The sequence below is a fragment of the Macrobrachium rosenbergii genome, chromosome 1, assembly GCF_040412425.1.
Source record: "Macrobrachium rosenbergii isolate ZJJX-2024 chromosome 1, ASM4041242v1, whole genome shotgun sequence".
NCBI classification, from domain to species: Eukaryota; Metazoa; Arthropoda; class Malacostraca; order Decapoda; family Palaemonidae; genus Macrobrachium; species Macrobrachium rosenbergii.
The window spans coordinates 36,146,420-36,173,919 of NC_089741.1; the positions used below are offsets into that span (position 1 = coordinate 36,146,420).

The 27,500-nt window shown below is 37.1% G+C and overlaps 2 protein-coding genes across 2 annotated transcripts in view; one reads left to right on the plus strand and one right to left on the minus strand.

Annotated features, from left to right (window-relative positions):
• The window catches only part of LOC136841782 (zinc finger CCCH-type with G patch domain-containing protein-like), an 11,701-nt gene extending 11,185 nt beyond the window's left edge, over nucleotides 1–516 (minus strand). Inside the window, 1 exon segment of the mRNA XM_067109070.1 lies at nucleotides 508–516. Coding sequence (XP_066965171.1) covers nucleotides 508–516 — 9 coding nt within the window.
• LOC136849763 (protein phosphatase 1 regulatory subunit 14C) overlaps nucleotides 1–27,500 on the plus strand; it is a 366,597-nt gene that overhangs the window by 223,926 nt on the left and 115,171 nt on the right. The gene's annotated exons all lie outside the window — the stretch shown is intronic.

A 27,500-nucleotide genomic window follows, 5' to 3' on the forward strand; every position in this document is an offset into this window, starting at 1 on the left:
AGCTTTACGTCACGACCCATTGAAACGCTCTCTCTCTCTCTCTCTCTCTCTCTCTCTCTCTCTCTCTCTCTCTCTCTCTCTCTCTCTCTCTGTTGCCAGACATTATCATCCCCGCTTTTTCAAGTGATTGATTTTACAGAGGCCCCAGACAAATACGATTTAAGAATAACTTTCAGAAGTAATCGAAAATTTGCCGCGACAGAGATTTCGATCAGAACGAACAGTATAACAGTATTACAGCGACGCCATCTGCCGAATAGAGTTCTCACTCTTATCTCACTCCCACCATTATTCTTTGATTCATGTCTTCCGAATTCTTCGGGCGAATATTGCTGCTGACTTGTCTACCCCGGAAGGTGCTAGTCCCGTCAGTGCACCTCCTGCGGTACACTGTAGGCGTCACTTAAGACTCTTTTGCAGCGTCCCTTCCTTCGGCCCCTAGCTACAACCCCTTCTTTTCCCTTTACTGTACCTCTTTTCATATTCTCTTTCTTCGATCTTACTTGCCTCAACCATCTCTAATAGTTGATTCATTTTGTGCAACTGCTTTGAGGTTTTCCTCCTGTTACGCCTTTCAGACCTTTTAACTGCCGATTTCCGTTTCAGCGCTGAATGACCTCATAGGTCCCAGTGCTTGGCCTTTGGCCTAAATTGTTTACAGGAACTTGCGACGACCTTACGCTTTGTTTTCATCCGGTTGTATGGACGAAATTTTTTTAGTTTTTTTTTATGTTTTTTTGTCTCGAGGAACTTTGAGCGAGTTTCTTTGACCATATTTACATCCCTTGGTCGTACGGATTTTGCCTTATTCACCGTCATTTCCAAATTCTCATAACGACTTTTACCATATTCGTATCCGTGGTTCATTCGGCGACTGTTGTTTCGCTTTGGCTCCCCGTTCTCTGAACGACTTTTCGGATCTTGTCAAGATCAGCGAACCCACCCGCAGCAGGGTTCGCTATTCTTTCAAGAAGATTACTGGGTTCGTTTTTCTTTACATGGGGATAATCGGGTTCGCTGTTCGAGACATGAACACTTCGGAAAAGACATTTAATTCCCCAGGGGCTAGTATTAAACAAGGCGAAGTACATTTGACAACCCTCCTGTGGCTAGTACTGAACACAGCGAAACAGTAGATGAATCACTGCCTCGCCGTGTTTAGTACTAGCCCTCATGTGGAATTGGAGTTCGTACCGGAAAGGGTTGGCCATTCTTAACATGGGGATCATTGGGTTCGCTGTTCTTGAAATGGAGAGTTGGGTTCGCGAATCTTGACTTGATCCGACTTTTCTGTTGTCACGGTCATAATTTTACTTTTTCAGGAAGTGAAGACAAGTTTTGGTCGAGTAAAACAACTCCCAAAAATGCTGTTTGCCGAAATTTAATCATACGTAAATGTTTTAATAAAACAGCAGGTATAGATTACATCGGCATCTCGTGACTTTTCTGTGGACCTCTTTGAGGTAATGAATATAGAAAGAGAATTAATTTTAATTCTGTTTAATTTTAAAAAGTCTGAGACAAGTTTTGGTCCCATAAAACCACGGCAAAAAATATTGATCACATATATTCAGGGATTCGTAGATTTTTTAATAAAAATGAGACCATTCAACTTAATTGTATTTACTTTAAAAAAATCTCAGACAAGTTTTGGTCCCATAAAACCACGCCAAAAAATATTGATTACATATATTCAGGAATTCGTAGATATTTTAATAAAAATGAGACCATTCAACTTAATTGTATTTGATTAAAAAAAAATCTCAGACAAGTTTTGGTCCCATAAAACTACTCCAAACTACTCCCCAGATTCCTGAATTCGTAAATAATTCAATAGAAAAACAACGATACATAGAATCCACCCCCGTCCCCCAATCTCGTGACTTCCCTCTGTACATCTTGGAGGTAATAGCAAGATTAAGTTGATCAATATCTCCGAACGTCGAATCTTCCACTCGCCCCTGTAGATGAATCTTACGAATCTCTTGCCGTAAATCCCCCCTCGTGATTCAGTGTACACGGATCGACTCAAAGGGCAGCGTAATGAACACAAAGAGAGTGGCACTCGTATCGTAAGTGATTGACGCCAGGATATTATGAGCTTTGTATCAGTCGGTCTGTCAGGATCTGAATGACAGACGTCAGGGGATGTCTCTCTCTCTCTCTCTCTCTCTCTCTCTCTCTCTCTCTCTCTCTCTCTCTCTCTCATACACACATATATATATATATATATATATATATATATATATATATATATATATATATGTATATATATATATATATATATATATATATATATATATATATATATATATATATATATATATATATATTTTATCTCTATCTTTCTCATACACATACATATATACAGGATTGTGAATTTTGATATCTCTCTCTCTCTCTCTCTCTCTCTCTCTCTCTCTCTCTCTCTCTCTCTCTCTCTCTCTCTCTCATTCATGGTAAATATATTCGAGAACTTAACATTGATCGTTGTTCCTTGTTTTGTCTTCACTTTTGGACGATTGTATTTTAGTCACCAAGCTATAGCTTGGGATGAATGGAGAGAGAGAGAGAGAAGAAGAAGAAGAGAAGAGAAGAAGAGAAACTCTGATGAATGTTCAGTGTTCCGCCAAAATGTTTACCATCATATTTTATTTAAAAAACGGTAGGGGCTCAGAAATTGTCATACTCAACCCACCTGTCGGCAGGTCTCTCTCTCTCTCTCTCTCTCTCTCTCTCTCTCTCTCTCTCTCTCTCTCTCTCTCTCTCTCTCTCCTAGAATGAGGAAGTTCCTTTATGCTGTGTCAGATCTCTTAAGAGCAATTGATTTTCATGATTAACACCTGGACTTATAGCGTAAACTTCTGCTCTCTCTCTCTCTCTCTCTCTCTCTCTCTCTCTCTCTCTCTCTCTCTCTCTCTCTCTCTCTCTCTCTCTCTCTCCTAGAATGAGAAGAAGTTTCTGTTATGCTGTGTCAGATCTTCTAAAAACAATTGATTTCATGATCAACACCTGAGACTTATAGCGTAAACTTCTGCTCTCTCTCTCTCTCTCTCTCTCTCTCTCTCTCTCTCTCTCTCTCTCTCTCTCTCTCTCTCTCTCTCTTGTCAAATCTTCTGAAAAATTGATTTCAAGACTTAGCAACTGACACAAAGCGTAAACTCATGAATCCATACGACTACTGTTTGAGAACATTTCAGACCCACCCTATAATACTCTACCGAGTAGTTTTGAGACGAGAATCATCGACATTGATGGAAGTTGTTACATTTGAACAATTCTCCATCTAGAAACCATTGGCATAGACAAACGCGAGTTGTAGGATCAGCTGTCATAGAAGCCTTTTCGAGATTGTGCGTTTTACGTGTGCCCATAATGTATAACATTCAGTGTATATATGTATACATCTGTAACGCTCATGTATGGTATACGTACGTTCATACGTAGAAGCATTTGAGTGTGAAGTAACGTAAATATGACGTAACTGAAATGTGGCTCAAAGATAAAAGAGAGGTAGATAAAGAGAGAGATAAAGAGAGAGAGAGAGAGAAGAGAGAAGCTCGACCAACAGTATCCAAACATAGCCAGCACTGTCACTCCCTCCCTATTAAAAACACACCGCTAACATGAGACGGACCGCCTATATACTGTATTTCTCACTTCCTCCACCGTGGTGTACTTTTCTCTCTCTCTCTCTCTCTCTCTCTCTCTCTCTCTCTCTCTCTCTCTCTCTCATCAAGTTCTTTCTTCCCTTTTCCCTTTTATTATCGTCGTCTTCTGCCCCTTTTCGTCTGTAACAAAACCGTTCTTCCTAGATCCTCTCCTGGGAGAGAAGGATCTCCCAGTGCTAGCCTGATGTCCTCTGTGCATCCATCCTGTCTTCACCTAGCACACATTCTCTCTCTCTCTCTCTCTCTCTCTCTCTCTCTCTCTCTCACACACACACACACACGATTATAAGTACGTTTGGTTGTATGTATATTGTTTTCGTGTGTGCCCAGAGCTCGCGTTGGGCATTCTCTCTCTCTCTCTCTCTCTCTCTCTCTCTCTCTCTCTCTCTCTCTCTCTCTCATTATATTTACGTATGCATGTGTATGGGTATATTGGTTTTATGTGCGCCTACAGGCTCGCTTGGGCTCTCTCTCTCTCTCTCTCTCTCTCTCTCTCTCTCTCTCTCTCTCTCTCTCTCTCTCTCTCTCATTATATGTATGTGTATGGGTATATCGTTTTCTTGTGGGCCCAATGAGGTCATGTTGGGCATTCTCTCTCTCTCTCTCTCTCTCTCTCTCTCTCTCTCTCTCTCTCTCTCTCTCTCATGCACACACACACACATTATATGTATGTACGTGTATGGGTATATTCTTTATATAGCCTAGCTCCCACGAGCTATGTTGGGCATTCTCTCTCTCTCTCTCTCTCTCTCTCTCTCTCTCTCTCTCTCTCTCTCTCTCTCTCTCTCTCTCTAATGAAAAGATAAATTTTGTGGTATAGATTTTGTCAGTTTTGGCGATACACTGCGTCATGTTGATGATGATAAATTACAATTCTGTTTAAAAGGGTTTGTTTTTTACATTTCTCGATTGAACAGAGTATAAAAGCTTAACTTATTATAGATTTCCAGTAATGGAGGGCTTATACCTTGCCCCGATTTTAAATAAGCACATTGATTTTTTCGAGATACTGACCTGGGGATGAACTACCGTGGGTGGTACTGGAATGTCAGAATATGGGTTCTGGTCTTATATAAAACCAAGAACTCGGTCATTTCACTGCAGTGATTAAAAGGTCCTCGAGTATTTTGGCTTGGAGGGCTAAGTAGGAAGATGATGTATTAAGTGTAAATCTATTGACGTAAGAATTCATTGGATGTCAGAAAAATGAATTGTCAGGCGACTTGAAATGTCAGTCGGGAGGTCAGTAGTAGACTTCAGTAGGAAATCTGACCTGTCAGAAGTGTAAATTTTAAGAATATTGTTTAATCAGCTGGAGGACTGTGGGACAGCCTCCCTGCAAGAGGAAGCAGTGCAGTTGGAACTTCTTCAGAAGTTCAAGCGAAGATGCAATTCATTACTACCTTAATGCAATTCAATTTGTGTTTTAAATTTTACTTTACTTACATTTTATTTATGTATTAATTTGGTTATTTATGTTTTCTAAAAACTGTTTTTCCTCTTTTGTATATCACATTACCTTCTGTTACTTCTTTCAGTGAATACCATCACATTCTTTGGAAACTTCTTGAATTTCACGTCAGTGGCCTTTTGAGGGCTTGTTCCGTATGAATAGGTTTCATCTTCTGAATAATAATAATAATAATAATAATAATAATAATAATAATAATAATAATAATAATGATAATAAGAATAAGAATATATATATAATAATAATATTCACCACCATCATCATCATCATCATAAGTCAGTTGCTCTGAGGGCTTGCTCAATATGGTGGGATTTTCTTCTAAATAATAATAATAATAATAATAATAATACTAATAATAATAATAATAATAATAATAATAATAATAATAATTCAGTGGCCCCTGTGGTTGGCTTGTTCCATATGAGTAGGATTCGTGTTCTGAATATAATAATAATAATAATAATAAATAATAATAATAATAATAATAATAATAATAATAATAATAATAAGTCAGTGGCCCTGTGGTGGGCTTGTTCCATATGAATAGGTTTCATCTTCTGAATAATAATAATAATAATAATAATAATATAATAATAATAATAATAATAACTACTTGAGACTCCATGGAGTGTTTAAAAGGCTCCTCTAATGTTGGGAGATGTACGTATGTACCCTTTGAGTCCCTTAACCAGATATTAAACCCTCAGCAAAGTGCTGTGTTGTAAGCAGCCTTGCTTGTTGCTGTTGCTGTAACTACGAGCCAGCGCTGTGTTGTATAGCAACCTGCGCATCTGTTTGTCAAATCCACGTTCCCCAGGGTACTCCTGCTGGTGGTGGTGGTGCCCCGAGACTTGTCAGCAAGTCATGCGACGTGTTGGACATGTAAATCGGATCTTTTCTCCGTCAGCCGTCAGGATCTGCGTCGAGATTTGCTGGAGATGTAATGTCATTGCCCTCAAAGGTTTTTTTTTTTTTTTTTTTTTTTTTTTTTTTTACTTGGCACTCCTTTTTTCCCAAATTATGTATGTCATTTTTTTACATATTTTAACAGCCCCCTTTTTTTACCCAATTTATATCTGTAATTTTTTTACATGATTTAACTCGGCAACTTTTTCTTACCTAAGTTATATATGCAATTTTTACATAATTTAACTCCGGTGCCATTTTTACATAATTTAACTTGGCGCCCTTTTTTACGTATTTATAGATGTAATTTTTTTACATAATTTAACTTGGCAAATTTTTTTACCCAATTTACATATGTAATTTTTTTACAATAGTTGAACTTAGCACCTTTTTACCCAATTTATATATGTAATTTTTACATAGTTGAACTTGGCACCTTTTTTTACCAACTTATATAGGCTATGTAATTTTCTTACATAATTTAACTTGGCACATTTTTTACATAATTTATATATGTAATTTTTATAATTTAACTCAGCGCCCTTTTTACCCAATTTATATTTATATATGTAATTTTTACATAATTTAACTTGACACTTTTTTTACATAATTTACATATGTAATTTTTACATAATTTAACTTGTACATTATTTTTACCCAGTTTATATGCGTAATTTTTTTACATAATTTAACTTGGCACCTTTTTTACATAATTTATGTGTAATTTTTTTACATAATTTAACTTGGAACTTTTTCACCCAATTTATATATGTAATTTTCTATATAATTGTCTTAAATCTAAGTACGCCATGCCTTCAAGGTTTTTTTTACTTTTTTTTTTTTTACCTAGTTTATATATTAATTTTTTTACATAATTAAATGGGGAAAAAAGCACGTTAAGAAGAAGAAGAAGAAGATGTCTTAAACCTATGGATCTCATGCCTCCAGGGTTTCTTTTTTTTTACCATGGCACCTTTTTCATACCCAGTTTATACATTAAGCTTTTATACATAAGTGTTTTTATACATTAAGTTTTATACATAAGTGTTTTAATTCTATGGATCTCAATAAATCTGCTGAGATGACCAGCACTTTTTCTTATTCATATTTTTATCCCAGTACAAATTTCAAATTAATGAATCTCAAAAATTGTTTTGAGCTAAGCTTAAATAATCGGCACATTTTTTCTTTTCGCTTTTCCATTAATATATTTTCAGATACAGGAGGTATTCAATGTATGAATCTATATTTTTATTTATTTATTGCACAGTTGCAATGGCCACCGCATTGTTTGTCTTCGTCTTTTTTTGTCTTTATAGGATTTTGAATTTTATTGATAGCATTTTTTTTCTGCTGTGAAATTCTTTACCTGATAGCTACTCATTTTCCTTATAAGGTAGTTTTGGCATCACGTTTTCTTTATCACTTTGTCGCCCATCGGCAAATGAAGCTGTGCTGTTGATGAGAGAGAGAGAGAGAGACATAAGTATTCCTTGTTCACAAAATAAGTGTGTTTTGAGAGAGAGAGAGAGAGAGAGGTCTTCCTTGTTCACAAAATAACGTTGTGTTTTGGAGAGAGAGAGAGAGAGAGAGAGAGAGAGGAGAGAGAGAGACAAAATAAGTTGTGTTTGAGAGAGTTCACAAAATAACGTTGTGAGAGAGAGAGAGAGAGAGAGAGAGATCTTCCTTGTTCACAAAATAACGCTGTGTTTTGGAGAGAGAGAGAGAGAGAGAGAGAGAGAGGAGGTCTTCCTTGTTCACAAAAATAACGTTGTGTTTGGAGAGAGAGAGAGAGAGTCTTCCTTGTTCACAAAATAACGTTGTGCATTGAGGGAGAGACAAGAGAGGTCTATAGAACTTAGACCTTGGAGAGACAAGGAGAACTTAGAGAGAGAGAGAGAGAGATACAGTTGCCCATATCGGTGAAGTCGACTCAAGACTTGTGAATCCGATGTGGAATTTTACCCTCAAGATTTCCGTCCGAGGAAGCCGCTTGGAAGAGGATTAGATAGGATGGCTTAGAATAGAGAGAGAGAGAGAGAGAGAGAGAGAGAGAGAGAGAGAGAGAGAGAGAGAGAGAGAGAGAGTGGATAAAGGGAAGCCAAAGGAAAACTTAAAACTGCTATGGCAGGGACGGAAATGTCTCTGGTAAAAACATTCCTATGTCATGCGACAAACCACCATACAATAAAGGTATTCTGTTTTTTGCTGACTCGGCATTTTTTTTTTTTTTTTTTTTTTTTGGCTAGAGTCAACCTTCTTTCTTCCTCTTCCTCTTTCCTCGTTGCTTCGGGCCTGGGCTGGGAAGGGGCCTTGATTTGTCTGACCTTTGAAATTTGTTCTTTGTATGTATATATATATATATATATATATATATATATATATATATATATATATATATATATATATATACATATATATATATATATAATTTATATATTATATGTATATTTTGGGATGTAGTTGCTAGCCCATACCCTCTCTGTACCCTGACTGAAGCTAACTACAGTTGCCTAATCGTCAGTACATCAATGCATTTTTTAGGCCAACATAATAGCAATAGATTTTCCCTCAAATCGTTTCCCCCTTTGGGATTGAACGCTGGTCTCTTTCTGTGTGAGCCTCGGAAGTCCATATGTTTTGGCGAATGATGAAACCACAAAGCCAGGCATCCCTCTCCCCCTCCCCTGTCTTTTCACCTTGTGGTCCAGTAGTTAACAGCCTTGCCTCACCTGCAGCAAGATTTCCATGATCGATTCGGGTTTGAGGTAACAACTGAGATCATTCTTACGAGATATATATATATATATATATATATATATATATATATATATATACAACATATATATATTTATTTATATATATATATATATATTATTATATATGTGTATAAATAAATATATATATTTATATATATACACATGTATTTATGTACTGTATGTATGTATGTGTGTCCTCCTAAAATAAGTGTTTATTTTTCTCAGTTCGTGGTGAGAGAAAGTCTTTCATAATTAATAGCAATAACTAACTAGAACCACAAGAATTAATTAGAACTACAAGAATTAAGACAGCTAAATATCAGTGTAGTAATACGTATTATAATATGTAGAAGATTTATTTTAGTTTCACGTAGTTTGAACTGCTGTGTATTTTATAAATACTCGGTGAATAATGAGTACACTTTGCATAATTTCATGTATAATTTAAAAGAATAGGACATGATATGTATATGAGGGTATTTAAAAGTAACTGTAAACTCTGTTATATAAAGAAGGATATTCGTGACAGGATCATTTGTGGCAGGGATTGAGATTGAAGGAAAAAAATAGAAATAAATCAAATTAATGTCCTCTAGCCTCTTTCAAGAACTCTCCTCATGGTTTATGGTACAGTTTTGCATAAATGACATGAATAATCCTGGTGAATTATGAAGAAAGTGATAAATCCATACTTGGTGGGAGAAAAGGTTAATATTTGATTTCTTGTCATTTGCATTGTCATGAACTTCAGAGAAAGGGGCGGTCAGATATTTGAAAATGAAAGGTAATTACCAGATCACTAATTGTCATACGTGGTCACAGTAATTAGTAAGAATAGAAGTGGAACCTTACTATAAAGTATGTGTCATATTATTATTATTATTATTATTATTATTATTATTATTATTATTATTATTATTATTTTATTTATTTAATTATTTTGGTCTGTCACAGTCTTCCTATTCGACTGGGTGGTTTTATAGTGTGGGGTTCAGGTAGCATCCTGCCTCCTAAGGAGTCCATCCCTTTTCTCACTATGTGCGCTGTTTCTAGTAGCACACTCTTCTGCATGAGTCCTGGAGCTACTTCGGCATCTAGTTTTCCAGGTTCCTTTTCATTGATCTTGGGATCGTGCCTAAGTGTTCTTATGATTATGGGTATAATTTCCACTGGCGTATCCATATCCTTGTCATTTCGATTTTCAGGTCTTGATACTTTATCAATTTTCTTCTTTATTTTATTATTATTATTATTATTATTATTATTATTATTATTATGTATATATATATATATATATATATATATATATATATATATATATACAGTATGATATGAATATTATAATTTCAGACTTATGATCTCTCTCTCTCTCTCTCTCTCTCTCTCTCTCTCTCTCTCTCTCTCTCTCTCTCTCTCTCTCTCTCTCTCAAGAAGAAGAAAGAAATCACGGGATTAAAACAAAGTCAGTTTAGTAGATGGGGTGAAGGACCAAATGCGAATTGGGACAATGATGATATAATGATGACTTGGGGTCAATAAATTGCGTGGGTGGCTGCATAAAGATTTAGCTGGCTTATCTCTCTCTCTCTCTCTCTCTCTCTCTCTCTCTCTCTCTCTCTCTCTCTCTCTCTCTCTCTCGTATGTCAAAAAGAGAGAAAGGGTTATCAAGTCAGAAATATTAATAGTACTCATTGAAAAGATAGATATAATAGTGTTTAGAAGAAGGAATGGAGAGAGAAGAAGGAAGAGGAGAGAGAGAGAGAGAGAGAGAGAGAGAGTATAATTCAGGAGGACCCGTAGCATTAATGTACCAAATCTCCAGAGAGAGAGAGAGAGAGAGAGAGAGAGAGAGAGCAATAAAACCTTAAAGTGACCTGAGGTGTCTAGTTCATTTCCTCATCGTGGTCCTCTCCCCTCCCCCCCCTCCCCCTCCCCTTCCCTCCCCCTTCCCATCCCCTCCCCCTTCCCATCCCCCTCCCCCCCCCCAGCCTTTCCTTCCTTTAAGACCGCCCCCGCCCTAACAACCCCCCCCTTCACCGGTCTACAACCGTATGTGTCAGAGAAAGCTGATAGCGTCAGTTTGTGTGACAATTAATTTTTAACTTGTTTGTTTCCCGAATTCGGCTTTAGGGAGGACACACTGGTCTTGAAGAACAAAAAGGAAGGTATACAGGATTAAGCTTTTTGTTGTTATTATTATTATTATTATTATTATTATTATTATTATTATTATTATTATTATTATTGAATAGTTTGCTTTTTCCCTTGACTGATAGATACCTTTACAGGTCAGGCTCTATATCTGTGAATTGTTTATCTTTTTCCAGTTGCAAGATTTTTTTTCATAAGTACTACATAAGAATTTTTCTATCTTATTTTTGCGTGGTATTTTTCCTGTCTTGAGATTTAAAGATTTTTTTACGTCAAGGTTTTGTAATATTTTTATTTTTATTTTTGATGAATGAGATTTTTTCACCTTAAGTTTGCGTTATATATATGTACGAAAGTTAGATTTTAAGCCTTTCTATCGCAGTTTTGTGATTTATTTTAAATTTATGATTTGTAAAAGTATATTCCAACTTTATAAATTCAAAGAAAATCACAAACGTGCGATAGAAAGAATTAAATCTAATTCTCTTTAATATATAATACAAACATAAAAATATCTATAACGTTTGTCAGTTTTTAAAAATCTGTTTTTAAAGTCAGAATACTTTTACCTCCTGTTTGTGTTTGCGTTTCTTTTTTTATCTTTCAAATCCAAATCCTGAATAACTTTGCCTCAAAGAAATATTCTCCATAGCGTGAGTGGTTAAGTGCTGGTCCTCGCTGTTTCTCCTGAACTGGGTTCGAATCCTGGTGTAGAGAGAGAGTTCATATTAGAATTTCTTCTTTTCATTTCAAAAATAAATTCAAGGTTTTCAGCGGAAATTATATACACGTATCAAAAATATTGAACATTAAAAAGCTATCCACTCCAGGACAATTACCTGATGATGTTCCATTATTCCAAGATGAGTAAATGCTCAAATTGCGCAAGGTCTAATTTATATAATCTCTCTCTCTCTGTCCCTCTCTCCAGTGCACAACGTTATTTTGTCAAAAAGGAAGACCTCGTATCTCTCTCTCTCTCTCTCTCTCTCTGTCTCTCTCTCTCTCTCTCTCTCTCTCTCACCAATGCAAAACCTTTATTTTTTAAGGAAGACCTCGTATATTCCTTCTCTCTCTCTCTCTCTCTCTCTCTCTTCTCTCTCTCTCTCTCTAAGACTAATACACAACGTTATTTTGTCTCTCTCTCTCTCTCTCTCTCTGTAAGACCTTATTTTGTCAGGAAGGAAGACCATTCCTTCTCTCTCTCTCTCTCTCTCTCTCTCTCTCTCTCTCTCTCTCTCTCTCTCTCTCTCTCTCTCTCTCTCTCTCTCTCTCTCTCTCTCTCTCTCTTATCTCTTGCATATTCATGCATGCATCCTAATTCAGACCGGGCGATAAGGTATATAAATACGTAACAGGAGAATGTCATAAAGGATCGTGTTACGTTACTGTGTTACGGAGCGAGCATGAAGTCTGGCTTTTAAAGCTTGCCCCCTCACATGTTGTTTTGCCTCTTTTTTGTGTTGTTTGGCCTCTTTTTATGTGTTGTTTCGCTCCTTTTAGTTTTGTATGGCCATTTTTCGTAGTTTTTGCCATCTGTTACGTGCTGTTTGGCCTCCTGCCCTTTTGTTTGACCTCTTTTTGTGTTGTTTGGCCTCTTTTCTTGTTGTTTCGCCTCTTTTCGTGTTGTTTAGCCTCTCCTTTTTTCATCTCCTTTTTGTTGTTTGGCCTCTTTTCTTGTTGCCTGGCCTCTTCATGTTATTGGGCCTCTTTTCGGGTTGTTTGACCTTCTTTGTGTTGTTTGGCCTATTTTTTTTGTTGTTGTTCGGCTTCTTGTCTTGTCGTTTTACCTCTTTTCTTGCTGTTTGACCTCTTTCGTGGTGTTTGGCCCCCTTGTCTTTTTGTTTTAGCTCCTCTCGTGTTGTTTGGCCTCTTATCCTTTTTGTTTTACCTCCTTTCTTGTTTAACCTCTTTCCGTGTGGTTTGACCTCTTTTAATGTTGTTTTGCCCATTTCCTTTTTGTCGTACCTCTTCTTGTTTCTTTGTTTGTTGTTCTCCCTCGTTTTCTTCTTTAACCTCTTTATCTTGTGGTTTTATATCGATTTTATCTCTTAATTAAATCTTTTTGGTGTTTGTGTTGCTGCTCTTTGTTGTTTTACCTCTTGCGTTGTTTTACTCACTGTTTTTCTTCTTTCCTCTCAGCTGTACCTCTTGTTCCCTTTTTGTTACGCTGCACACATTAATTATTTAGTTGTCTTTATTTTTCTTTTCCGGCTTACTGTTGTTCTGCCTCTCGCTTGGTTTTATTCACTCGCTGTTCTTCTTCTTTTCTCGTGGCTTTATCTCTTATTCCTCTTTATACTGAGCATTGATTATTTTCTATTACACAGAAATTGAATGCCCTCCGAATATCTCAGGAACAGTTTCACCCCAGTGGGATGAGGATTACCTCGTCGTGGCCTTCTCTCTCTCTCTCTCTCTCTCTCTCTCTCTCTCTCTCTCTCTCTCTCTCTCTCTCTCTCCTTGTTTAGTTATGACGTAATGATAAGCACCTGGATGGAACTGGACCCTGATGACTCAAGTAGTGTGTCACTTTTGTTTCTCTCTCTCTCTCTCTCTCTCCGTCACCACTTGCGACCTACAACATTCTACAAACACCTGTTGTGGATGTTAACAGGTGCATACTGGATTTTCAGGAAATTTTTCCATACCGCCTCTTACATCGCCCGTTCAGGATCGAATACGGGTTCCTTGCTTCGTACGTGATAGCCATAATATCCTGTGAACATTTCCTCCCACTTTTGAATACGCTTCCTGTTGCAAGCCTTGAATTCCAGAGGGAAATAAAGCCTTTTCTTTTACGGTGGGATTCAAACCCACGCACAGTAAAAAAATACAAGACAGCATCCCGAACAGCTTGTGGTGTAGCTGAGAACATTTCTAACCTCCAGAAAGAACCAGAATTCTCTCAATGTCTGTCAGGCCTTATGTCAGGATGGGCAAGCCCCTTACCCTGAGGTACCCCTGAATAGGAGTCCTGGTGTGAACCTCCTGAGTCCTCTTACGCAGAAGGATCTCCCGAAGAGGGCGTGTCTCTGTAACAGCACTGTGAACTCAGTAAGAACAAAATTCTCTCACCTTCTGCCACGCCTTATGTCAGGATGGGCACGCCCTTGCCTGAGCTACCCCTGAATAGGAGGCCTGAGTTCCCTCACGCAGAAGGGCATCACGAGGAAGGTGTGGCACTGATGTCAACCCCTGTGAACTCAGTTCCACGTCTCTGTGGTCTTTCAAGTGACGAAGTGTTGATGGGCGATGCCTCTTGTGTTCTGAGTACAGAGAAGAACTCCTGGAGATAGCAATGTCTCTTTAAGCCTCTGAACTTGGGTGAATATTGAGTCGCTGGCGAAGTTTGCCTCGCCGTGATTAATTCGTGTGAGGCAGGAAGTGTTGTCTGTTGTCGAGCTGTTGACTGAAGTTCGTTTGCAACGCGACAGATCATCTCCAATAAACCATGAAGGGTGGGTCGTGGGTTACCTTACGAGAGTAGCCTACTTGCTCTTGTGAATGTACTGTTATAATTGGACCAGATGCAGTGAATAATGAGGAATCTGACAGTTGAGGATAAATCATCTTTTGCATTTTGATTTCAACTCCATTGTTGCAGGTAGACCAGAGGCATTCAGAATATTTATTATTATTATTATTATTATTATTATTATTATTATTATTATTATTATTATTATTAACAAGATGAACCTACTCATATGGAACAAGCCCACCAAAGGGGCCATTATTGATTGAAATTAACCCAAATTATTATTATTATTATTATTATTATTATTATTATTATTATTATTTATTATTATTAACAAGATTAACCCTACTCATATGGAACAAGCCCACCAAAGGGCCATTGACTTGAAATTAAACTTCCAAAGAATATGGTATTATTATTATTATTATTATTATTATTATTATTATTATTATTATTATTATTATTAACAAGATTAACCCTATTATTGATTGAAATTAACAAAGAAAGTATTATTATTATTATTATTATTATTATTATTATTACTTATTATGGGGCTTGATTTCCATATGAACAAGCCCACAAAGGCCACTGACTTGAAATTTAAACTTTCAAGAATATGGTATTATTATTATTATTATTATTATTATTATTATTATTATTATTATTATTATTATTATTATTATTATTATTGACAAGATGAAACATATTTATAAGGAACAAGCCCACCACTGACTTGAAATTCAAGCTTCCAAAAAATATGACAGTGTTCATTAGAAAGAAGTAAAAGGAGGTAATGAGAAATAGTGGAGAATGTTTTTATTTTTTCTTATCTTAAATTCGTAGTGTTGTCTTACCCGTTTTCATTATGTAATTTTGGTTTGTACTGAACACACCAGTAAATAATTGAATTCTTTCATATATTCATAATGCTTGATAAACTGTCATGCTTTATTTTAATCTTCGTAAACGTCTGGAAAATTGGCAATCGTTCTAGATCACTGAGGCATAGTGCTTCGATCAGTAGCGTTCGATTTGTGGACTTGGTAGTTAGACGACTGTGGTGGTGGTCGCAACCAGCGTTTTGTTTAACAATTTTGATAAACCCCATCCAAATCTCAATACTCGTAAATGTCTTCATTACAATTTGTAACGTACGTTAGGTTTGACAGTGACCTCATGTAAATAAGCTGTTGTTTCTTATATGGAATCGAGGCATTTCCATTTACGAGAGAGGATCGGAATGCATATTCTCTCTCTCTCTCTCTCTCTCTCTCTCTCTCTCTCTCTCTCTCTCTCTCTCTCTCTCTCTCTCTCCCCCCGTTAGTTCACTAGGGCGTCGTGCAGTTGGAAGTTCAGAAGTTCAAGCGAAGATGCAGCGCATTACTATCCTAATACTAATCTCCTTGCATTTTAATACATTTTTATCTATTACTTAATTTATTTAATTTATTTTGTTTTTCTTTTTATATAAGTGAGATTTCTTCTTTCTGCATCTCCTTGACTTCCTCTTACTTCTTCCTAATGAACACCTTCATATTCTTTGAAGCTTGAATTTCAAGTCAGTGGCCCCTTTGGTGGGCTTGTTCCATATGAGTATGGTTCATCTTGTCAATAATATGATAATAATAATAATAATAATAATAATAATAATAATAATAATAAATTCTGTTATTTCTTCCTGTTATTTCTTCCTAATGAACACCTTCATATTCTTTGGAAGCTTGAATTTCAAGTCAGTGGCACCTTTGGTGGGCTTGTTCCATATGAATAGGGTTCATCTTGTCAATAATAATAATAATAAAATTCTGTTATTTCTTCCTAATGAGCACCATATTCTTTGGAAACTTGAATTTCAAGTCAGTGGGCCCTGTGGTGGGCTTGTTCCATATGAATAGGGTTCATCTTGTCAATAATAATAATAATAATAATAATAATAATAATAATATAATAATAATAATAATAATAATAATAATACCCTCTGTTATTTCTTCCTAATGACCACCATATTGTTTGGAAGCTTGAATTTCAAGTCAGTGGCACCTTTGGTGGGCTTGTTCCATATGAATAGGGTTCATCTTGTCAATAATAATAATAATAATAATAATAATAATAATAATAATAATAATAATAATAATACCTCTGTTATTTTCTTCCTAATGACCACCATATTGTTTGGAAGCTTGAATTTCAAGTCAGTGGCACCTTTGGTGGGCTTGTTCCATATGAATATGGTTCATCTTGTCAATAATAATAATAATAATAATAATAATAATAATAATAATAATAATACCTTCTGTTATTTCTTCCCAGTAACCACCATATTCTTTGAAAGCTTGAATTTCAAGTCAGTGGCACCTTTGGTGGGCTTGTTCTATATGAATAGGGTTCATTTTGTCAATAATAATAATAATAATAATAATAATAATAATAATAATACCCTCTGTTATTTCTTCCTAATGACCACCATATTGTTTGGAAGCTTGAATTTCAAGTCAGTGGCCCCTTTGGTGGGCTTGTTGTATATGAATGTGGTCATCATGTCAATAATAATAATAATAATAATAATAATAATAATAATAATAATAATAATAATACCTTTGTTATTTCTTCTAATGAGCACCATATTCTTTGGAAACTTGAATTTCAAGTCAGTAGCTAATGGTGAGCTTGTTGTATATGAATGTGGGTCATCATGCCAATAATAATAATAATAATAATACTGTATTCTTTGGAAGCTTGAATTTCAAGTCAATAGCTCTTCTGCCTTGTTCCATATGAATAGGTTTCATCTTCTGAATAATAATAGAAAATGGTAAAAATTTTAATTAAATGTTTTATACTAACCAGCATTGAACGCAGCTTAGGTGAATGAATGAATGAATGAATAACGAGTTGCCAATTGATGAATAAAGTATGACAGAATGTACGCGAGAGGTTGGTTGTACGCGCGTAACCTTTTAATGGTGGTCGCCGGACTGACTTATTTATTTGACCCTCTCTCTCCTCTCTCTCTCTCTCTCTCTCTCTCTCTCTCTCTCTCTCTCTCTCTCTCTCTCTCTCTCTTTGGAGCATTTTAATATTAAATAAGATTTGAAGAAAGCGTCCTTGATCGGCATGAGTGACCTTGTTAATTGTAACGCCAGGTGATTCTTAAATATTTACAGATCTTTGATTCTCCTTGTATTTTGATAATTTACTCGCATTTTTATCTATTTATTTATTAATCTGTTTTAATTTGTTTTTGTCGAATGAATACCATAGTCTTTGGAAGCTTTAATTTCAAGTCAGCAGCCCCTTTGGTGGGCTTGTTCCATATGAATAGGGTTCATAATAATAATATATAATAATAATAATAATTGCCTACCAATATTGCAGTTCTCTTAGAAATTTCAAAGCAGCGTCGATAAAAAAAAAAAAGTACTTTCATATACAATTAGATCAAGAATGCATGATGCAACGCACAAAAATAATGGTGTTTGGTTAAGTGGGCCTTATGCCAGCTTTGAGCTCTTGCTCGTACGATTAAACCCGTGAGAATGAACTGAGAATAAGCGGACCTCAGAATTCGTCTTTCGGGCCCATACAGGTTACATCGATTTTGCTTAGATTTGACATTCTTATATCATATTCTGCTTCCTATTGTAGATATTGGTATATTCATTACGTATATTATCATTATTATTATTATTATTATTATTATTATAGTAAAAACCTTTCAGTAAATCAGTAACAGTATTGCTGCAGTATAAATGAAGCAATCCCGCTGCATTCCGTCTACTTTATTCGGAGCGACGCGATGTGTTGTTATTTCGGTGTAATGGAATTGTTATAGACAGGTCATTGTAGAGGCAAAATGTCATGAATACCAGCCTCTATATTCGTATGCGATATATTTACGATATCATATTCTCGCGCGATTGTGCTTTTGTGTCTATTTTGGAAACGAACGTCAGTTATTTTTAAATCCGATTATCACTGCGTTTGTTTATTTTCTTTTGTGGGAGGAGGACTTATACCACACAGGCCTTAATTCGGGCACGTTATTGACGAGAATAGACCGATGCCCACTCGGAAATGAAAAAAAGAGAAAGGCGACATCGCGTGTGTGCGTCTATGTGCGGGTGGGCGCGTGCAGGAAATACCCGACGCTTTTAAAAAGAGCCCCAATTGGTGGTCGGCAAGTCCATTGGCCCTGTGCGCTCTTCTGGGAACTGATTACACCCCTTCCCCTCCTATCCACTATCCTCCACCCCCTCCCCGCCCAGAGTAACTCTACGATGACGTCACTGTAGAGGATGATACGGAGGTTGAACCACGTGTTCAGATGTTTAGGTCCGCCTCCGGGCTAACACGATGGTTGGATTAGAATCGAGTTTGAGGCCTCACGAATTCGAGGAAGTGCCTCTTAGAGGTCCCCACTAATTCCTCGTGCTTAGAAGAGGGCGATTTGCGTGTAAGTGGAATTATTGTGCTCCTATTTTAGTCCGTAAGAGGGATTGCACTCCTCTTGTTTCAAAGAGTTGAGCCTAGGTCTAGAGAATGCCTTGAGTTTAGCTACACTGGTGTAGGCCATTTCTAGAACCATGGGATGGCTATTGGAGCATTGTAAAGTTCAAGAAATTGGACAGCTAGATGGGAAGAGGAGAGACCAAAGGAACGGATGGAATTAAAAGTCAGAAAGAAAGGCAGCTGGGGGTCAAAGAGGCTCAGAGAACCTAGTACCATCCACAGTGTGCCGTCGTAGATACACTCTATAGTAGGTGCTGGGAAGAAGGCGGAACCATCTTTTGTTCTTCCATACATGGCTACTTATTTTTGTCCTATGGGCTATTCACGAGCATGTATAACTGTCAGAACCCAGTACTGCCTACAGTGTGCCGTGGGAGCTGCACTATTTTTGTCCTATGGGCCTATTCACGGGTATGTGTTAACTGTCAAGATAAGCAACCCTAAGCTGGTTAGGTGGTCACCGCTACCGGTTATAAGCCTTTGGGCTTATTTATAAAAGCAGGAACCGTATAGCCAACCTTTGGTAACTTGGCAAGCCAGGTGATCTGAGTTGCCACAAAATTCTTAGGAGTCGGTTTGTGAGATATCTCGGCGTCAGGAGATTCATTTGGAAAATTATTGTGTTTAGGTTTTCTCTTTCGGGGGCCCCGCTGTTCAATAGTACCACACAAGTGTGTCGTGTGTATGTGTGCGTATGTATGTGTAGAGAGAGAGAGAGAGAGAGAGAGAGTCACTTAAAAGTTGGGGAACAAAGTCCAGCCTCAACTTTCCCTATAGTCTCCGCGTAATCACCCTTCGACTGAAAAGGCTTTTTTCGCTCGTTGGGGTTTTTACCAATTCATCCTACACATAACGCTGCCGCGCCATTAAGGAAGCATAAATAAGTCCGAGAAAAAGAAGAGAAACAAAGGAAAAACTTGATCAAAGAAAAAGAAAGAGAATTAGCGGAGGAGAGTCATTGGAAACTCCATCATCCCCAGGTGGGCGTCTTTTGTTGTGCGAGAGAGCGCGTTCTTCTTCATAAGTAATGGCCTCTGGAGAGTTTCCGATATTGTTATCTGTGCTTGAATGGCTGCAGTTTTGACGAACAAACATCGAATTAACGATGTTGAAGTTGAAAGTATTAGATAATGATGAAGTTGAAGGTGTTAGTTGCTCTGTAGTGTTGCTTATTTTATGAGAGGGTATTTTTTCACGGCGAATGTTTGATGAAACAAAACTATTTTTTGTAAGTGTTTTTTGGAAGGTAATATATTATTTTAAATGTGTCCATTATGGAATAAGTGATATACTGACTGATGTATAGAACTCTTTGAAGTACGTAAAGTGTACATAAGAGAACTTGACATGTAAACGATTGTTCTGAGCTTACACACATAGACACACACACACATATATATATATATATATATATATATATATATATACATATATTACTATATATACATACATGTATGTATGTATATATATATATATATATATATATATATATATATATATATATCCATTCAAATGTAGTGAACATCTAATGCTTTTAGGCTAACATGTGCAATATTTGAACCACTGACTGATTGAGTGGTGATGATGTCGATACTTCTCCATTCAGGCACACCGTCAAAGCAAGCCTCCGCCCCTTCTGGGAATCGAGGGCCTCTTGAGAACATCAGGTGGATAACAACAGTTGGTCCACTTTATAGACGTTCCATGACGCGGATTGAGCACCTACGCTCCGTGGTGGTGTTATTTGCACCGGAGATATACAAAGAAAAATAAAAGTAATCATTCCTTGCTCTCTGAAACTGCAAACTGCCTACGAGTATCATCGACCGCCATACTACTGAAAATAAACAAGAATCGAGTTTTCTTTACAGCGTATAATAGAGAGGCCACCGAAATTAGATCTATCTTTCGGTGGCCTCGGTATATAATGCTGTATGAGCCGCTATCCATGAAATTTTAACCACGGCCCGGCCGTGGCCTGTCCTACATCGTTGCCAGAAGCACCATTATGGCTAACTTTAACCTTAAAGAAAATCAAAACTATTGAGGCTAGAGGGGCTGCAATTTGGTATGTTGATGATTGGAGAGTTGATGATCAAGATACCAATTTGCAGCCCTCTAGCCTCAGTAGTTTTCAAGATCTGAGCGGACAGGAAAAGTGCAGGCAGAATTAAGTGCGGACGGGCAGACAAAGCCAGCACAATAGTTTTCTTTTACAGAAGACTAAAAATAAATAATGAGTTGCTGCCATGCCAAACTAAATGTGTGTGAATTGACAAAGAGGTGAATTACACCCCCACATGGAGGTTTTATTTTGTGCTAAAAAACAATAAATAATATTCCTTGTTTTCAGACCAAAAGCGCAAGTTTTATTAAAGGGAAGGATGACCAGTATTATATCATAAAAAGTCATTAAGTAAAACCAGCAGTGCACCGCGTGCAGGAGCATCAATATTTGTATTTCCTAGAATTATTTTAATCTGGCTGACTCATGGTGGATTCTCGCAAAGTCTCGAAAGGTTAAAGGACCTTTCCTAGATAGTGACCCCAGGGTTTTAAACCGGTATATCTCCACCTGTGCGGCGTGTTTAGTACAAGCCCGTTGGGGATGACCGCAAAAGCATAAACAGAAGACTGTAAATATCATAAAGATGACCGCCCCAAAAATATTAGTCCTAGATGGCGACCCCGATAGCCTTGGGGGTCACAATCTAGGAAGATCTGGTCAAGTACAATTTTCCGTGATACGAATGCACGGGATTGTATAGGGTCAGTTTCATTCGTTATTACGTTAAACTCTGCTCTAAAAATGGAAGACTGCAGTGTCTGCAGAAATACAGAGCTGAGAGAAATGGTAGATACTGCAGTTTTCCCTTCCCTTACTATACTGATTTTGCAGAGACTGCAAATGGGAACCCCCTAGATAAAGCACTGAAGAATCATTCTGAAACTGCCCAATAGGTGGCATATCTCAATTTCGTAAATTCTGCAGATACTGCAGTTTTCCTAGCCTTGCTACTGATTTTGCAGAGACTGCAAATGGGACCCCAAAATAAAGCATTGGAGAATCATTCTGAAACTGCAGTAACTTGTGTGCGTATTAGTGTTTGACGAGCCCATTTGCAGTGACTGCAAATGGGACCCCACTAAATAAAGCACTGAAGAATCATTCTGAAACTGCATAACTTGTGGATTGTTGTTTCACCATCCAGCCCAATAGGTAGCATATCTCAGTTTTCAAAATTTTGCAGATACTGCACTTTCCCATTTTAAGGCAGAACTGTTCCGCTAAAATGACATATCATTATGAGGTTTTTTGTTGTTCATTGACAGAGTTTTATGGTTACTGGCCACCCCTCTTCTAACAGTTGTTTCTTAGTGCAACTGCGAGGTTTTCCTCCTGTTACACCTTTCAAACCTCTGACTCTCAGTTTTCTTTACAGCTCTGAATGACATCATAGGTCCCAGCACTTGGACTTTGTCTAAATTGTATATATTCTATCTGTCTATCTATGGTTTCTGGTGTCATGTCCATTCAGAGTTATAATAAGACTACAATGGATCACTCAGTTTTAAGTATTTTTATAGTTCATTTATACTGGTTACATTTACTTAGAATGCTGTATTGCTTAGTTATTTTGTCAGTGGAATTACAGTAACCTTTCACATCTTCAGCTTCGTATTTTCCTAAACTATAAATGTCTTATATATAGTTTCTGTAAAAAGAAAACTATTGTGCCAAGCTTTCTGTCCGTCGCACTTTTTTCAGTCCACTTTTTCTGTCGCCCTCAGATCTTAAAAACTACTGAGGCTGAGGGCTGCCAGATTGGTGTGTTGATCATCAACCCTACAGACATCAAACATGCCAAATTGCAGCCCTCTAGCCTCAATGGATTTCTATTTTGTTTAAGGTTAAAGTTAGCCTTAATCGTGCTTCTGGCAACGATATAGGACAGGCCACCACCGGGCCGTAGTTAAAGTTTCATGGGCCGCGGCTCATGCAGCATTATACCGAGACCACCGCAAGATAGACCTATTATCGGTGGCCTTGGCTATACGCTGTACAGAAAACTCGGTGCGCTGAAGACACTTCGACGCAATTTTTTACTTTTATTTTATTTATTTTTCATATTGTACTGTACCTTAATTCTTCAGTGTCACTTTTTCATAATCCTGAAACGCTTTGTTTATTAGTCTTCCGAGTGCGTCTCAGTATGGTGGAAATAAAAGCGTGAATAACATCCCAGTGTTTGATGCCAAAACACTTAATGATGCTTCTCTGGTTTGTTATCTAGACGGCCGAACGGAATATCGTTTATTTAATATAATTTGTCGACCGCACAGTATAGAAATGGGTGTATATAATACTTCGATCCCCTTAGAGGGCTAATTACTAAACACGGCGTCCCAAAGGAGCTTCCGTCGTGTTAAGTACTAACACCTCAGATAACAAGCTAAAAGTAGCACCGACTTTATTTCACTTAATATTGTAGTTTTCCTTCTTTTGAGGTAGTTTTTTTTTTTTTATCTCATGGAGCATTTGTAGCGTTCGTAATATAAAAATACATATTATACGGTACTTCAGTCTGTCATGATTTAAAATGAAGGAAGATATGAATTCTCAAAGTAGAAAATAGAAGAATAGATAACGTGAAATAAAAAAAAAATCTGTGCCTATTATTTCCACATTTTGCAGATTCGTTCCAGAAATATAAAAGCCTTTTACATCGTAACCCTGAAATAAGAGCCTGTACATTTTTTCATCATAACCCAGAAACAAAGCCTTTTACATCATGGTTGAAATAAAAGCTTTTTTTACATCATAATTCAAGTAAAAGCCTTTTCACAACATAGTTTGAAATAAAAGCCTCACATCATAGTTAAAATAAAAGCCCCCTTTTTTTTTTATCATAGTTGAAATAAGCCTTGTACATCATGGTTGAAATAAAAGCTTTTTTACATTAATTCAAAACAAAAGCCTTTTTTCTGTAAACACAAAGCCTTTACATCATAATCCAAAAACAAAGCCTTTTACATCATAACCCAGAAACAAAAGCCTTTTACATCTTCCAAAACAAAAGCCTTTTTACATCATAAAACAAAAGCCTTTTATCATAACCCAGAAACAAAAGCCTTTTACATCCTTAGAAACAAAGCCTTTTCATCAACAAAAAGCCTTTTATCAGAAACAAAGCCTTTTACATCATAACCCAGAAACAAAAGCCCTTTACATCATAACCCAGAAACAAAAGCCTTTTACATCATAACTTAAGAAACAAAAGTATTTTACATCAAACAGAAACAAAAGCATTTTTACATCATAACCCAGAAACAAAGCCTTTTACATGCTAACCCAAACAAGCCTTTTACATCATAACCCAGAAACAAAGCCTTTTTACATCATAACCCAGAAACAAAAGCCTTTTACATCATAACCCAGAAACAAAAGCCTTTACATCATAACCCAGAAACAAAAGCCTTTTTACATCATAGCAGAAACAAAAACCTTTTACATCATAACCCAGAAACAAAGCCTTTTACATCATAACCTTAGAAACAAAAGCCTTTTTATCATAACCCCAGAAACAAAAGCCTTTTACATCATAACAAACAAAGCCTTTTGCATCAACAAAACAGCACACATCAAACAAAAGCCTTTTTACATCATAACCCAAAAAATAAAAGCACTGCCTTTCCTTCACAACAGAGCCGTGAAATAAGGTCCCTCCTCTCGCCCAACTACACTGAGACATTTCGTGGCCGAGGAGGGAAGAGGTTTCTTTAAAGTCATCTCTCAACCATTTTTGTTTGTGTCTTTTTTTATATTCATTCATTTCCTGCTCCTTTCTCTTTCTCTCTCTTTCTCTCCGCGCTTCTTCATTCTCGCTTCCCGTTCTTTCACTTCCCGCCTCTTTTATTGCTTCTTCTTCTTCTTCTTCTTCTTCTTCTTCTGGTGGAAATGGAGGGAAGAGAGTCGTGTTGCCAGATGTGGCTTTATTTTTATTTTTCGTCCCAGGACATTTCTGTGTTTGTGGAAGAGTTTGTGTGCGTGTGTTTGTGTGTGTTTGTGGTGCCCTCTTCGTCCCCACGAGGGGGGAGGAGAAGGGAAATATGAAGTGGTGGAGTGGAGGGAGGAGAGTGTTGGGGGTAATAGTTTTGAAGTCAGGCTCATTTGTCTTGATTGTGTCATGTAAAGTCCTCGCTATGAAGACGTTCTTTTGAAATATACATCCAGGGCTTCTTCATTTTCTCTCTCTCTCTCTCTCTCTCTCTCTTTTTTCTCTCTCTCTCTCTCTCTCTCTAGAGGGACATTGTTGACTTTGGTTGCTCTGCTCTATACAGTCTTTCTATGTAGAGGAATTTCCTTTTTTTTTTTTTTTTTGCCATGATGATGTTGCTTTTTAAGGGCAGAAGCTTTAACTAGATATTCTCTCTCTCTCTCTCTCTCTCTCTCTCTCTCTCTCTCTCTCTCTCTAAAAAAAGTTAGAAGATAAGTAATGTATCATATATTCACTGAACTGTTGGTCTCAAGATATTTAGGTGATAAAAGGTGGGACTCATTGACCAGCACTGAACGCCAGGTACAGCCAGCATATAGCCGACAAGGTCTTTCCCTTAGCGTATGATAATTTACTTCCACCGTTTTTATTTTGTCAGATAAAGTCCTTAATTAACCATGAATTTGGAGGCCATTGTAGAAGATTTTTAGGAGGAAATGGCTCAGACCACTGGACAGTGTACAATGGTCTAGGCAGGAGAAAGGGTATGAAGTGGTGTGTTTGGTTACTGAGTCCACTGAGTAGAGAAAACAGTATATTAAGAACAGTAATACACCTTAGAAAATATAGTAACCATAAAGCATAAAAAAAGATACAGAGGATTCAAGATTTGAAGTATTTCGTGTAGAAGTTGATATATAAGCATACTGATGATAAGCTTTACATAGGCCTAAGTAGCACATAGAGAGGTGTGAAATATTTCCCTGTACCAGAAGTGGGTGCATTGATGATAAAGCTTTTACGTAGACCCAAGTAGCACGTAGAAGGTTGAAATATTTCCTGTACCAAGTGGATATTCTGATGATAAGCTTTATAGGCCCTAAGTAGCGCAGAGAAGTGTAAAGTATTTCTGTGCCAGAGTGGATATTCTGATGATAAAGCTTTTACGTAGAGCCTAAGTAGCACAGAGAGAGGAGTGAAGTAATTCCTGTACCAGAAGTGGATATTCTGACGATAAGTGAACCCAAGTAGCACGTAGAGAGGATTGAAATATTTCCTGTACAGAAGTGGATATTCTGATGATAGCTTTCACGTAGGCCTAAGTAGCACATAGAGAGGATTGAAATATCTCTGTTACAGAGTGGATGCAATGATGATAAGCTTTGATGTGGGCTAAGTGGCACCTGATGCTGGAAGTTTTCAAGCAAAGAGGGTTCATCCGCGATTCCACGGTGAAAGAAGGAGCTAGCAGCATTTTTGTTGTAATCTTCGACAGAATAAAACTAATAAAACTTCCGAGTGAGTGTCGGAGAATGAACCGAAGTCGGAAAAACAAAGTGATGTGACGATGGTGCCCTTGGAATCCTTCACTTCGTTCTGAAGTGTTAGTTAGTCGGTCTGTCATAATAATAAACAGGTGTGTATTGTGGTATAAATGTGGTGAGTCATTGCATTATCTGTTCTGACGTGTTTAGTACCTGCTAGATATATATATACATATATATATATATATATATATATATATATATATATATATATATATATATACTATATATATATATATATATATATACATACATAATGTCTGTTCTTGACAGTTTTGTAGTATGAGAGGAACAGCCAGTTCAATAAACTGCACAACAAAAATTTTGGCAGTCACCTTTCATATACTGAGGGAAATATAAAGTGCTTTACGCAAGTGGGACCTTTTTTTCGTCTTCCCACGACGTGTTTCAAGTATGAGCCAGAATTTTTCAAAAATCCGGAAGGTAGAAAAACATATTCGAAGGTTTATTTGAGCCTAAGACCACAACCAACGTCCTTGGTTTTGCTGCTGCTAATACCGACGCATGTGTACAAGATTGTACAGGTTCGTATTTGTCTTAAGAGGAATTTTGAATGTGAAAACAACGGAAATATTACATTGACTTTTCCACACCGCCAATACCATCTGTGGCTTGTCCAATCAGCCCTCATTCACGGCCGTCGAAGAGACCCATTTTCTCGCCACGATTTCCTAGAATGGCGAAGTCTCGATTTCACGGCTTTTTGAAGAAGCTTGGATTTCGTTTCTTTAATGTGTTGCAGTTTTCATATCTTTAGTTAACAAGTTGCCTCGTTTAATAATCTGGGTGCCGCTTGCAGAAATCAGTAATGAATGTGTGTTTGGAATTTCACCGTTACTGGAAAAGTGAGAACTTTATGATTGATTTATTGAAATGATACACTTAGACGGTTATAGCTGTATCCACTGACCCCGAGACATATTGTTGTTGCTCTCTCTCTCTCTCTCTCTCTCTCTCTCTCTCTGTGAGACCAGCATCTAAACCTGCGTAA